General features: G+C 43.8%; 1 protein-coding gene across 2 annotated transcripts in view; it reads left to right on the top strand.

Annotated features, from left to right (window-relative positions):
- The window catches only part of VWA3A (von Willebrand factor A domain containing 3A), a 598,738-nt gene that overhangs the window by 52,416 nt on the left and 530,682 nt on the right, over window positions 1-15,640 (top strand). For both annotated transcript variants that reach the window (XM_085629052.1, XM_085629053.1), the window contains one exon: window positions 11,532-11,586. In XM_085629052.1, the coding sequence (XP_085485178.1) occupies window positions 11,532-11,586 (55 nt within the window). The remainder of the gene's footprint in view (window positions 1-11,531; window positions 11,587-15,640) is intronic.

Raw genomic sequence — 15,640 nt, 5'->3', positions numbered from 1 at the left:
TATGTTCCTAATCCTCCCCTATGTTTTCTGGACTCCTACCTTCTCTGTATTTCCAAAGTTAAACATGTTCACTCAGGTGGTAGATCCTTCTCTTGACTGCTGCTAAACTATGCAACTCCATGCCTTTCTTTGTGCGTAGAATGTTGGTCTAGACTAAGTTCTCGACAGGTATAAAGACCTGGTTATATACCCTTTGACCTGGCTTTTCTTGGTTTCCTTCGTTGATTCCTTTTTCTCTCTGGTATTTGGATTGCTCTGCTCAGTTCTTAGCGCTAGGACACCATTTTGGTATTTGATTTGAGCACCTGACAAAACCCACCATCCTAGCATAACCTTTTCACTTTGAGAATGGTTGTCACTAAACACGGTGATAACATCATACTACCGGTTTGCGAATCTACCATATAATATAGAGGGATTAGGCTTTCCAAAATAATTTCTGTTGTTTTTGTTAAAAACAAATTTAAAATAAAGCAAATTTAATTTGAAGTGTCAGAAGTCATGAATTGTTTAACAAAGTAATACAAAAGTGTGACTAGTTACTGTGAGAAATGGGTTCTGCCCATTTAACACCCCTGGAATGTCTGGGCTGCCTGGTTTCTGGACTTCTGCCGTGAGGGAGTCCCACTACTTGAGGCTCACTCATTGTAAATGCTATTATCCTTTATAATGGATTGGGAGTGATAACAACCAGTGTCATTCTTTTAAGAAAAGGTCAGACCTGAGCAGCCTTCTAATATGATTGGGCATTAATAGTGGGAATGTGTATATATGTAGTTATTACTGAAAGTCTCTGTGCTTCACTGTATTGTATCCTAAGGGTGCAATCTACACTAAGCCACAGTGTTGTCATAGTTAGACCTGAAGACTCAGTTGACACACCAATACTTTGTTAAATCACGATCCTCAATGCAGATTTTATATCAATTTTCACATATCTGCACTCCCTATGGCACTTCAATCTTTAGCATTTTTCTCTGACTTTGCTCCTAATGAGATTCGGGCCTTTGAATCACTCTCCTGGGCCAGATAATCACTCTTCAGCCAGCTGAAGTTTCTAAGACCTCCCTGTACAATAGGGTAATTATCCAGTAATTGGGCAGCTACTAGGAGAGGAGAGAATGGGGGCAGAATCTGCTGTGCTAATTGCATGTCAGGCTAGACCTGGCCTAGAAAGGCTCAGCCCTGCAGAAACAAAGGAGGCGGTAGCCAGACCTCTGGAACCAGTCATAGAAGGAGCTGCCCTTTGAAGTTTTGGAGGCAAGGGACTAGGCAGCTGTGACATTTAAGGGCAGGGCTGAAGCTCTCAGAGAAGGTCTTTCAATAGGTCACTTCACTGAGCCATCTTGGAAATTCTCAAAATTCGGTGGAGGAGTGTTAGGGCCAGGAAGGCTCAGCCAGCCAGGGTTGTGTGGGTTTGGGCTCCCATGCAGCCCCACAGGAGACTATCTCAGGTGCCTCATCTTAAGAACAGAGATATCTGCATTGTTAAAGTAAAAAGATGCGCAGAGGGTGGAAAAAACAAAAAGGTAAGCTTTGCTGTAGCTCAGAGCCACTACTTATGTCTGCTTCAAGGTGAAGAAACATCCCATAAGCCCCCATGAGGGGCTGAACATTTTCATATTGGCACCTGGGGTGCCACAGAGAGGGCAGGAGTACCACCAAGTACAGTGCATTTTGGGTGCTTTCAAGTTCCAAATTTCAAGTCTATTTAGAACTCCTTGGGTAATTAAAACCTTTGCAACATTAAAACAATCATAAAAAATTTAACCATTTAAGTAATATATTTTGTGGCCTAGCATATATATAGAGGGCATTTGTTTCTTAAAATATAGAATGGCGGGCTGGTACCATTTAAACTTTAGATATATTAAAGCTTAGAAGAAGGATTTTGAACTCTTGCGACTCAATCTATGCAATCAACAGTGAAAAGTAACTTTTTGTTATTCTTTCTAAAATGATGTATTTAAAGTGGCTTTGTTTCCTAAAGTGCAGAACGGCAGATGGTGGAGTATGGAAGAAGAGTTTAAAATCTTAAGAGGCAATATAGCGTTCTGCAGTGCAATGTACATTTTTGTAAATCTTTTAAAAGAGAATGCAGAGACAATAAGGTGACATATGTGCATAAATAGCAAGTTGTTTGAACAGAGGAGCTTTACCCCACCAATAGTTGGTTAATTCTAGCATTACATCAACTATTAGACATTTCCAAAGTGGAACGATCAGAGTGAGCAGGATAAGATAGAGATGAGGGATTAAATTCCGCTGTTTAATATGAACTATTTAAAAATAATAAATTTCTGTAGGGCATTCTGAGATGCAGAGTGCGATGACTTTAAAGAGTCCTGTGTGTGCAGAGGTCATTCCAGCTGGGTGCATGTGCTCCATTCAGAGGTACATTTATTTTCTACCTTGGTTAGGAATTTCACAAAGCAACAGTTCAGTTTTGTGTCCGTCGGCGTGAAGTAGGCTAGAACTGCTGTCTGCTTGTTCGGATACATCTTCGGTTGAAGAGTGGGCGTTACATGGCTTTTCGCTCAGCCGTTAACAGCTTACAGGTGCACACCAAGTGTATCATATCTTCTTTCGCTTTTCCACACAGCCGGCAATCAGTCGTAATGGTGCTACGTTTCCAGGGTGAGTGGTGTAGGAGCGGAGGTAGTATGCCCAATTGGTTGCTCAGAAATGTTTATTTTATTGAGTTGGATTATCCTTTGTGGAAGTAGGGTTCAAGTTTTGCTTTATCATAACTGTACAACATATACCAGCTATGGACTCTGTCTGCCACTACTGCCTTGTCCTCAATTGACAAGAGCTTTTTGAAGCTGGTGTGAGTTGCAGATGATTCCCAGTGGTCCTGTAGGCCGAACTGAATGACTGATTTGTTAAGGTAAACCTTAGCAAGAGAATTGTTCCTGTTGGTCCATTCCAGCCATAGATGTGTGTTTAAGGTGTTTAGTTTGGCGTACTTGATTTTGTGCCAGCTCTTGATGTACACTCCTCTCCTGACAAGGGATTGCCTCTGAAGTCTGAACTCCAATTGTATCTGAGCTGGAGAGGTGAATTTGGGGAGCCCAATGATCATTCTATAAGATCTGACCATGTTAGAGTGGGGCAGGCTGCTTTCTTCTTAAAGTTTCTTAGGACCAGTGCTAGAGCATTCCCCTTCCGTTTCAAGGCCTCTTTCTGTGGTTTAAATGAGCCTTTGTTATCTATGATGATACCTAAGTATTTATATTCCGACACGGACGCCAAGCTTTGGCAGGCGATGTGCCAGCGTATTTGTTTTCTTTTCATGCTGTTCACTGCCAAAGTTGATCTTTAGGCTATGTTCTATTGAATATTCTTGTGTGACATCAAGAATGTACTGCAAGCCAACCAGAGTACCAGAACCAATGCATAAAGGAGGTTGAGAGGACTAATCTCCCCAGCTTCGGGTCGTGGGAATTGCAGCAATCCAGTTTTGTTGTTAAGTCAGTTAAGAACAGGCTGAACAGGGTGGGTACGAGGACGCAGCCCTGCTTCAGGCCCTTGGTGGTTGGGATGCATCTTGAAAGATGCGTCCCTATCCCCAGCTTAACTTGCACCCATGTGTCTGTATGTAACAGAATCAGTAGCTTCGGGAGAGTAGATGGAGCCTTCAAATTAGTTAGTTTTATCCATAATTTGCCATGATCAATATGGTCCAACATGGTACAGAAATCTATGAAGCAGAAGTACAATAATAGCAGTGGGCCATATGTAGGTGGACTAATACCGGTCGGTAACGGCCGAAAATCTGTAAATTTTCCGTTACCGACCGGTATTCAGCCCTTTGAGATGTAGGAGGCTGGACTGAAGGATTCGGTAATTTACCGATTCTGTATTTTAAGAAATCGATAAAATACTGAATCAGTAAATTACCGAATCCTTAAATCCTATGTAGGGAGCACTCAAGTGAGTGCATTTTTGGTTTAAGGATACGTTATTTACCACCAACTACAAGTTGATGGTAAATACCGAATACCTTTTCAAAAGCTATTTTGTGCTTTTTTAAAAGTGCCATGTCGCAGACATACATGCCCTTAGGGCATGTATGTGCGCCACCTGTGCACACATGCACGATTCAGGGGTGCAACAGGGTGTCATCGTGACACCCTGCCACCCTTGAATATGCTCCCCCTATTACCGATTCGGTATTTACCGAATCGGTAATAGTGAATGGCTTCCCATTGATACCTATGGGCCTCCAGGCCCATAGGAATGAATGGGAAGGTATGTCTTATTACCGATTCGGTAAATACCGAATCGGTAATAACGAATATTACCGAATCGGTAAAATTTACCGATTTTTTACCTACATTCTATTTACCGATTCTTAAATACCGAATCGGTAAAATTCGGTTTTTAGGAATCGGTAAATAGAAATTACCTACATATGGCCCTTTTGTTTTTGGACCCATCTATTAATAGGGAAAGAGCCATGATATTAGTTATAGTTCTCATGTGTTTTCAGAACCTAGTTTGATTTAGCAGGATGATTTGATTAGCTGAGGCCCAGTATGTGTATTCCTCTAGAATGGTGTCGGCGAAGTATTTGGCCTCGATGTCGATTAGCACCACAATCCGAGTTTGTGGAGTGGTGAGATTATGGACCCTCTCCATGAGGCTGTGATTACATAGTCCACTGTTATCTGCTGGAACATCAGCTCCAGGTTTTTTTGACCGGTAGGTGATGTCCTGTTTGAATAATGCAGGTGGAATCCTATTTGGGCCCGGGGCCCCCACCCGTCTCCCTTTGGCTATTTGTCTCTTTATTTGCTGACTATTTGGTATAATAGAGTCTATGATAGATTTTTGAGGTAAATGTTTAGCATGGGCTGCACTTTCAGTTTCTTTTTTAGTTGTGTTATTAGAGGAGTCAAGTGGGGATTCTTCTCCCCTCGAGGGAGGTGCTTGAATATCCTCATTTGTAGTTGTTTGGGAGAATCTTTGTCTCTGTTCCGAGGCGCAATGCCCCTGATTGGGGGGCTAGACCGTTACTCTTGAGTGAGTCACTCGCTGCAGATGAGGTGCGTGTGTCCATTGTGTTGTCTTCCTGTAGCTCCCTTAGGGGATACTGGAGGTTGATTTTTTTTTAAAGTACTCCGTGATTTCATTTGTTCTGTTTCTGCCTTTCCTTCTTTGCTTGCAGCGAGCACTGGCAGTGTTCTGCTGTTCTTTTCTTGGATGAATTTAGGGTTAATTTTTTGTGATTCCTGTTTGTCTGCAGAGGAGGAGTAGTGTTGGATAATGCTTTGCTCATTTGTCCCGATTGTGACTTGGACTTGGTTAGCCTACATGGAACTTAAATATTGTATTAACAACATTGATGGGCCCTCTATTTGAACCCCTCTACTCCTGCCCCCTCCAAATGTTATCCTGGAAGGTAATATTCCTAGTTGCTATCACTTCACCAAGATGTGTCCGTGAGCTTCAGGCATTAATTTTAGAAGAACCTTTCTTCCAATCGCATGAAGACAAGGTGGTACTTAGTACCAATCCTAAATTTCTTCCAAAAGTGGTTTCTCAATTCCACCTTGATCAATCTATTGAATTGACTGCTTTTTTCCCCGAACTTGACTCCGTTGCGGAAAGAGCTCTACATACCTTAGACGTAAAATGATTCTAATGTACTAAATTGACAGAACTAAATTATTTAGGAAACACAACTCTTTGTTGCATTTTCTAAACCGCATCAATGAAGTGCCATCTCTAAGTCAGGCATTGCACGTTGGATTGTCAAATACTTACAGACGTGCAATGCTAAGGCTGAGATAACCTTACCTGTCCCTCCTAGAGCTCCCCCTACTCGTAAAAAAGGAGCTTCAATGGCCTTTCTAAAAAGTATACCTATAGCTGATATATACAAAGCAGCTACATGGTCTACACCGCATACATTTCCAGAACATTACTGTGTAGATGTGCTAGTCTGTCAACAACCTAATATGAACCAAGCAGTTCTAAGTGCATTATTTCAAGCAACTGTAACCCCCACTGGTTTGCCACCTCTTATAAATGAGGACTGCTTTACAGTCTAAGCTAAGCATGCGTATCTCCAGCCATACATGCCTGGAACGCAAAATGTTACTTAACCAGTAAGCATTTGTTTGTAGCATGTGTAGATTCACATGCACCCACTTTCCTCCCCAGACACCTGTGTTAGTTACAGTTATTTCTTGGGTTTTCACAAACTCCTTTAGCATGGACATCTCACTATACTACGCTTTGCTTCTCATTCCATCCTCTCCCCTCATATGGGAAAACAATCTAACAATGGAGTTGATGACCATGGTCATTGCCAGCAAGAGGAGGAGTCACACTTCCTCGTGACTTGAAAGACTTCCTTAGATGAAAAACAACTTACACACATCTGAACCCAACACTAGATGTCAGGCTAATGCTAAGCATGTGCATCTACAGCATTACATGCCACAAATAGATGCTTACGGGGTAAGTAACATATCCCTTATTTCGGGGACTTCTCCATAGAATCCAATAAATAGGCTAGTTTTACAACAATGATCACAAACAATGGCAATCAATAGAAATAAGATTATTTTAATTTGAAAGCCACATTATTAGTTTAAAATAATGCTAAAATGTGTGTGCTACAAGTTAATCCATTTTTTGTGTACTTGAATTTAAACGTTTACTTAAAGACCAAGCCCAAGAGAAAAACCTAGACAAAGCAAATACAATTGATTAAGAAGTATTTGACTTAAATATCCTCAGTGCTTGCCAATAATGTCTCACTCCTATCAACTGGCATATTGGAATTAACCATTTCTTCATGGGTAAGCAGCACAAGGCTTCCATTACAGTATTCAAACAGGACAGCAATTGCTTCTCGGTGTGGCCAGGGACGATATAGAAGTAAAAGTATTTACTGAAACGATACAAATTCTAAAATGTACAAATTCTTGATCATTTAAGATAAAATTCACTACATGAAAGGTTCGAGTTTAGATACTGATTTATGAAGTAAAAATGTTTCAATTATTTTCCCAGTACTCTGATCATGATAAACGGATGCCCAATAAAAGCCCAATATGTTTATTTTATTTCTGTGACGTGTTTGGTCATGAATTGGATCAGGAATTACCCAAAGATCATCCAACATAAGCATCCTAAACCAAGTTTTGATGTAGCTTAGCCATGGTGTAGTGCAAACACGATCAATCTTTTTCAATTCCTTTAAGGACATGTCATAGTGCTCCAATTCTTTCACCACTCAAATTCGAGCCCAGTGCACTTCGGTCTGAGTCTAGCAATATTAGCAACCCTGTGTATAACTAAATCAAGACTTGTAGCTAAAATTGGGGTGCTGCGTGGAAACATAAATAATTATCTTAAAAATGCGTTTTCTGATGTACTTAGTTAGGCTACGTTCATGCGGCTCCAGAAAAAGTGTAGTTCTTTGAGCACTGGAGTAATTGCCTCATATTATGTGAGGACCCTTTGTGAGACAGGATGCTGTATGAGGACACTTTTCTGTGGCATCAGATTGGTCTTGTTGGCTCCAGCCAACAAGCCATTTCCTCTGTTGAGATATGGGATAAGACACATGCCTGTACAGCTGTCTTGAAGTCAGCTTTTGGGAGGAAGGGCTTTTTTTTGCAGAGTAGGGTCAATCGATGCCTGATAGTCTTTGCTTTGTGTGTGATATTGGTGTTGAAGCTGTGGTTAGGGTTTATTTTAAAACTAGGGACTTTGCAGATGTTACTGGGAGTGGAGTGACACTGTCCAGGTTCTTCACTAGGAGTCAATCTAGTATTATTGGGTTTTTTGCGTTCTTTAGCAATGAGCACTAATTCAGTCTTGTTGAAGTTCAATTTGAGGAAGGTTTTGGACATCCATACTTGAATTGTAGTGCAGCAGTCCTGTAATCAGCCAACGTCCTGGCCAGATGAGACTTTTAAGTGCAATTGGGTGTCATCTGCTTATATTGATGTATACTTATTTTCTTGCTGGCTAGCAGGTCTCCCAGGGCGTGGAACCATGGGAGATGTCACATGAGATTGAAAGGAGTTTAGTTCTACTGGAATCCTTCTGGATTTACTGGGATATATGCCTCAGATAAGAAGTAAACCACTGCAGGATGATTCCCCTAAAGCTCCTTCAACAATAAATGGTGTTAAGTTGCACTGGGTGATCAACGGTGTAGAAGGGCAAGATGACAATAGTTGCCATTGTCACATCTCAGAAGAGTTGTTGATGACTTGGATAGTGGCTGTCTCATTACTGCATTCTGGGCTGAAACCAGAGGATAGTTGTAAAGTAGGCCTTGATTGTGAATCGTTTCTTTGCCTTTCTTGAGGATCTTTCCACAGAAAAGTAAATGGCTAACTGTGCAATAGTTAGCAAGGTCATCTGGTTGAGACTGGGCTTCTTCAAAATAGGCAGGACCTGAATGGTCTTTAGATACTCCAAGAAGATACCTTGGCTTATTGAAGCATTGCTGAGGTTCAATTGGAGTAGGGCTCTCCAATATATTTCCTTCATATACAAAGATGGGATGACGTTGCCAAAGGAAGTTCATCAACAGAGCGGGTGTGAAGATAGACCATTTCACTGTGTTGCAGGGTTTAGTGCAGATCGAGGAATCAAAGATGATGGTTTTATAATAGGTTGCGTTGACCTCTGAGTTGAACTGCCTGCATGTGGCACATAGAGTTTTGAGAGTCATTAGGTCTTGTACCTGTTTTCTTCCACTTCCTTCTGATCGAGGATTTCTCCTTGGTGACCTCCTGATTGTATAAATATGTGAAAGATCACAGTTTCATACATCAAAATTTGAACGGTGCAAGTGCGCATGTCATTTTCAGAAAGGTTTGAAATAAGTTCTTCAGCATGGTCTCCACTTCTGTTAGCTGTTCAGAAGTGGCCGACACTGAGGTCGTCTTAGAATAAAATTAATTTGTTGGGATGTTCCTAAAGACTCTGCCCATTGTTATTTGGTGTTTGGGTTTAGTTGAGCTCTGTGAGTGGGTAAATTGTAGAGAAGCTGAATATAATGGGGCTGCGATCCTTTGAAAAGTTGAAGGAGTGGCAAAGTGGTGCAAATCTGGCCTAAGATGTCCCTGCAGGTTTTGGTAAAAAGTTATATGAGCTGGAAGATATCAGCACTGACCAGCAGATCGAGGAAGGTATTTTTGTTAGTCTTTGTGCGTCATCTGGCTGGTAGAAGTCTCAGAGGAAGTTGTTTTTGAAACTGGTTGGCACTATTGTGATGTGGTTGGGTATTTCAGAGATGAAAGACGGGGTGCTGCCACCAGGGTGCCAGATGAGGTGGAATGAGATTGCGTTCCTAGCTGATAGCAGAAAATGACAGGATTGGAGTTCGAAGGTGTTGAAGGCTGAATGCTCAAGGAGAGTGCCGGGCCAGAAAGTGCAGTAAATTAAGGCAACTCACCCCCCTGCTCTGCTCGGGCAGTCTTTGTGCTGAATGTTGCAGTTTTGTGGCACCAGAATATCAAGGATGCAGTGGGAAATGAGCTAGGTTTATTTTCATACAAATGGCACAAAAGCTATGTAATTAGTCAGCAATAACTGGTCTGTTGATTGGCATGAAATGAGGCATTTATTGGATGTGCCTGTTGTGGCAGGTGATGCATAGGATGTCTGGTGAGGTTATTTGTATTGACTGTGCACTGGTGGTGTGTGGGCTTGCATTAGTTGTGAGGACTTGTGATGATGGAGATGTTGGCAGCAGTGGATGAAAATTATATGGGGAGGCTATAAGGAGGTGTTGAGCTGACCCTCTGCTTCTGGCCCTCGGGCCTGAACATACCTTAAAAGGACCAGACAGGAGAAGACTGTGTCCACCGTAAGCTGTTGAAGATTGGCCTGGGTTGCCCTGACAAGTTCTTGATATGAGAATGGTGATTAGCTATTTTAATCAAGTATGTTCTGGCTGGAAGGTGAGGGGGAGCAACGATGTGCATGGAGCTTAGCGGGGACTAAGTTTACATCACCGAGCACCCTGTACTTCCTTATGGGATAACTCTGAATGTGTCATGGCTATTTGAGCAGTGAGTGTCAGGCCCCCTTAAACATGTTTTCTAGCGATAAAGTGAGTTTAGCAGTGATTGTCCTCAGGGCTGCACTCGGGATTTTATGTTACTCAATGACTTATACAGCCATCTGGGGCAACCCTGGAGGTACCTTGTGGCTGGTGAGTGGTGAAAGGTCACTTCAAACGAGCTTTTATGGCAAAAGGCTAGAGTATGAGGGGATTAGCCTAGTGGTAGTACAGGCTTCCATCTGTGGCAGCCAGTGTTATTTGATTAAATCTTCATTAAAGTCAAGCTGCTAAGTGTGTACTATTTATACTGACAGTGAAAGGAATAGTTAACCTGTTCCATCACACACCACCAAAAACAATGGGGCATATTATCAAGGAACGTTTCACCGCTTTTCCAGCATATATCGCCGAGAAAGCGGCGATTTTCCTCTCGCACTATCACCAAGTACTCGCTAACATGCATTAGCGCTAGTATCCTTGCGATAGCTGCCGTTTATCCTGCCGCTTTGCATGTCAGCGATATTTATCGCTAATGATATGCAAAGTAGGTGTTCCTCACTAAAATAACATGAAAACTGTCGCTAACACAACTTCCCTCTATTATCAATCCGGCCCCCGACCCGCATAGCGATAATAAAAGTAGCGCTAACCGCGAATATCGCTGGTTTTTGAACGCCTGATTGAAAGCTGACTTAGCCATCTTGTCAATGGGAGGTAGATTGTCAGGGTAAGTCCACCATGGCTTTTAATCAACGATTTCCCTATCTCTGCTTTTTTATCGCTGGATTTCCAGTGATATTCAGGCATTTCGTCGCTATCGCTGGATTTTTTATCGCTTTGGGGTTAAGCGTTGATTATAACGTGCTAACTCGGCGATGTTATCCAGCGATAGCTGGCAATACTGAAAATTCCGCTAAGCGCTTAGCGATAATTATCTCTGCCTGTTGATAATATGCCCCAATGTGTTTTTTCGTTTAACATATTTTTATGTTGAGCTTTACCCAGTTTCAAAAATCTAAGCCATATGTGCTAATGCTGTGTAGTTTTGTAGAAGAGGAAAGATCAATGACATGGTTTCAAACACATGATGGCGTTATCCTCGCCATTTGCGTTTAATTATAGCTACTGTATCACACTTGCATGCATTAGGCAGTAGATTGTATGTGTTATTGTAAATGTTTTAGATTTGACTCATTCCCTGAAAAAGTTACATGTAAAGCGGCATTGAAGCTCAAATTTAGCATTGCTAAGTGAAAATGGGCGACCAGCCACTCCTTCTTGTGTCATGAGTGTGTGCATGCATAAGTGTCTGATTGCGCACATGCGTCCATGAGTGAGTTTGTATATGTGTGTCCTTGCTAGGCATGTGGAGAGTGGTGGGAACTCAATGTGCACATGGATGGTCATTTTGAAGTTCTTCTGTTTTATTGTAAATTAATACAAAACTAAAGAACTATTTTCATGAAATCATATTTTGTTTTGTTAGAGCCATGGAACTTTACCACCAGAGGATTGAGTGGCTCCTGGAAGACAGCAGAAAGGTATGGATATCCATTCTTGCTTTAATGTCCATTAATAATTACATTCATGATAAGACACAAATCTTCCATGTACACGATTTAAAAATAGCTCTCTTTATTATTCATGTATATATGTGTGTATGCATGTATACGTTACTTATATAGCTTGAAACTAGCCAAAAGTGCTGAACAGAGTCAAAGGCAAGTATAAAGTCAACAACTGAGTAGAGGATTAGATAGTTTCTGGGAGCAGAAGTGTACTGCTGTTATATCCTGATCTAGTGTTCTTTAAGAAGGTGTATTTTAAACTCTTACTAGAATTGCGGTGGTCCTGATTTATACAGATAAGTTGTACCCTATCTTGGGTCAGAGATAAAAAAAAAACTTGTTGTCTTATTTTTGTCTTGTTTGCACTCCTTTGTCTGCAGTCTGATGGTGTCCTGGCTGCCAGTGTGCCCAGAGCCACCAGAAAGGCTGGCTATGTATTTGTCAGCCAGCCAGATACATGAGAGTGTAGGTTGTGTTGGCTTTGTATTTCCTGTGACCTTGAATGAGATGTGCTATGGAGCTTCATAATTATGGGAATGTATTAGGAAGGTCTATCTTTCAGTTGCCCTGAGGTCCTGTTGTTGTTGCTGGGAACACCAAGTCCCAGGATTCCTTACTCCTCTGGAGGGAGGAGCGTGTCATCGCCGGTGCGCTGAAAAAGCGCCTACCATCACTGCGGCGCGGGACGCGCTATCTAGCCACATCTTTCAGTTACCCTGCGGTCCTGTTGTTGTTGCTGGGGACACCAAGTCCCAGGATTTCTTGCTCCTCTGGAGGGAGGAGCGTGTCATCGGCGGTGTGCTGAAAAAGCGCCTACCAGCACTGCGGCGTGGGACGCGCTATCTGGCCGCATCTTTTAGTTGCCCTGAGGTCCTGTTGTTGTTGCTGGGGACACCAAGTCCCAGGATTCCTTTCTCCTCTGGAGGCAGGAGCGTGTCATCGGCGGCGCACTGAAAAAGCGCCTACAGTCACTGCGGCGCGGGACGCGCTATCTGGCCGCATCTTTCAGTTGCCCTGAGGTCCTGTTGTTGTTGCTGGGGACACCAAGTCCCAGGATTCCATGCTTCTCTGGAGGGAGGAGCGTGTCATCGGCGGCATGCTGAAAAAGCGCCTATCATCACTGCGGCACGGGACGCACGCGGGCCGCGCCCGGGCCAAGGGCGGGCCCGTCCAACGCCCGTCATCGCCAGGAAGAGGCAGGGCAGGGCCACCCCCCCATGGCGGAATCCACGGGCTGCCAGCTTGTCCCACATTACACTCCAACATTACACCCTCCCTTATGGACTCTGTGGCAAAGAGGCAGAGACACTAATAAGCAGGTCTGACCCACTGATGTGTGACTGTGACGGTGATACTCAACTATAGCATTGCTCCACCCATTATATAGACTGCAGCGTGGTCAGGTCCACAAAGCTACTAAAATCCCTAGAACTTGGTGGGGCTACGAACGAAAAGGGGGCTGTTTTGGACACTGACTAATGCTGTAATTGTGGTGCTGAGTGATACCCCCTTGTACAATCTCAGACTAAACTGGGTGTATAAATCGAGTGACGGGGTGGAAAAAATGGGTAAAAGGGTAGGACTCAGTAGAAATAAAACCACTGGTGCTTCCCCACTCCCCCCAAAATCAATAGACAAAATGCTTCAGAGGGCTATTGGGGTGGAGAATACTGAAATTGAGCTAACGGAGCTGAGGTTGTCACTCACCCCTTACATATTTATACAAGCCCCAGATCCGTCCACATTGATAACTGTAACTCAATGACAGTTAGCTGAGCCCAGCTCGACACCCACTCGGGATATTCCACCAAAGAAAGTTTTGCGCAAGGGTAGAACATGCGCAAACATCCCTAAGAACTGCAAACGCAAACTAACCTCTGAGGCCGGTCCCAGGAAAAAGAACCCTGTGAGGAGACCGCAGCTGATCACGTGGGGGACTTGGAGCAGGAACCCAACCGGGATAACCACCAATCTGTCAGTGGAGATATTTCACACCCACCGTGGGCACGGAATTTGATGGAGGCACTCCATGACAAAGTGAGAGCCACACTCATAGAAGAACTAGCCCCTTTAATTAATAGACTAGATAAATTGGAGCAAGCACTGGCAGCAGGGGATGCAGGGCCATCAGCACGACACGAAGTGAGGGGAGGGACTGAAATAGGTTGCCAGGTGGACATTCCAACCACAACACATATAACTGGGGGGGGGGGTACCACGGAGGGACCGTCTACTAGGCAAGAGTTAAGGGAAGAGAGTGGCTGCAAGGAGAAGAGAAATAGTAGTACTAGTCACGACCCTAGAGTTGAAATCGCACCTCTTGCCGACAGAAGTAGTAATAAACCCCACCCCACAGTTTCGGATGCCAGCAGTAAAAAGAGCAGGCAAACAGAGCAAGGCCATAATGCAGAGAGGAATGAGATTGATGTTACCCACTTGCCCTACATAAATCTTCTCCCGGCATGTGCCCCATATGTTGTTATATTGACAGGAATCCCGCCAATCGCACCCAACGTAAAGGAGACCCAACTCGAACTCAGAAATAAATGCCTGTTCTGGCTTGCAATCAATCAATCAATCAAATCAAATTTATAAAGCGCATGGCTGCACTAGCTAGTGCGTACCTGCGCTGCGACAAGAGCCCGTTCCAGGCAGAGGATAGAGCAGAGAGATGTCAGACAGTGGAGTTACCAGATGGTTATAAACATTTTGAGCATTCTAGAGCAGGGGAGATCATATTGGTCCGAAGAGTAGGGTTGTTGGGAAATCACAGGGAAATAGACCCAGGGGAGTGTGTTGTTATTAATTTCAAAAATCCCTACACTGTTAGAAACTTACTCCACACTACCACTAATTGCCATAATGTTCCAACAGGAATCAGTCTCCGCCCCTTAGACTTTTTCTATTCTCATCACCAAACAACCTTAAGAGATAGTGCAACACCTGTAGTTCAAGTGATGGGTCATGGGTCCGCACAGGAGAGAAGATGGGACACGTATAATAGGCGCCCCAATTTAACATCTCAGTGAATAACAGATATGAAAGTCTGGAGGAGGTAGACTGACTGGGGGAGGGGCCCCAGGAAGGGGATAACCCTACAATCCTGTGGCAGGTCCAAAGGGCAGAAGCAGAGCGTAGTGGTTCTCGACCAGCGGGGGTAGTAGCCTGGTCAACGCCCAGTGGACCAGTCCGCCAAGAGTCAGGACACAGCGAAGAAGGGTCTCTGAAGCCTCACCTTTAGTTGCACTGATGGGTACAAACAGAGAAGGAGAACTGGGCGGGGCACCTGATAATCTTCCCGGAGCCTATACTGGTGATCCTCCGTCCCCATGTGCTACCGCCTTCAAGGCACCGTGTAGGACAAGAGAACAGGGTGGCAGCTTGCGGATCCTGTCTTGGAACCTGGCAGGACTTAAAAACAAACTACCCTGCCCTGAATAGGGACGCTTTGTGGATAACCATGATATCTGCATATTCCAAGAGACATGGGCGAGGGAAGAATTCCAGAGGGTGGGATTTGCGTCCTTTAACATTATGGCCACTACGAGAGGGAGGGGGAGACCTTCCGGTGGTTTAACTATCTGGGTGGGTACACATCTGGGATGTAAAGCCGAGCAGATGACATCTCCCTCTAATGATATCCAATGTGTCCTGCTGACACTCTCCACAAAGACAAAATTAGCCCTAATCAATGTGTACTCTAGACCCATGAGCAACCGACAGGAATCCGGCGTCATAGATCATTTGGGGCGCTTCATACTAACCTTGGACCCAGCGATTTTGTTGATCGTAGGAGGAGACTTTAACTGTCAATGCGAGCCACTTACTGATCCAAATCTATGTGCTCCCACAGAAGAAGATCAGCACTGGTCGATACCTGACCCACAGATCACACCGATTAAAGTTTGGTCACCACTGGCGATGCAACTCCACTCACTTACTTTGGCCCTCTCATTGAGGGCATGTAATGGGAAGACTAAATCTGATCAGCCGGGCCAGTTCACGTTCAACAGAGAAGGGCAGGCCT

The sequence above is a fragment of the Triturus cristatus genome, chromosome 10 (assembly GCF_964204655.1).
Source record: "Triturus cristatus chromosome 10, aTriCri1.1, whole genome shotgun sequence".
Classification (NCBI taxonomy): domain Eukaryota; kingdom Metazoa; phylum Chordata; class Amphibia; order Caudata; family Salamandridae; genus Triturus; species Triturus cristatus.
This window is presented reverse-complemented; position numbering and strand designations above follow the sequence as displayed.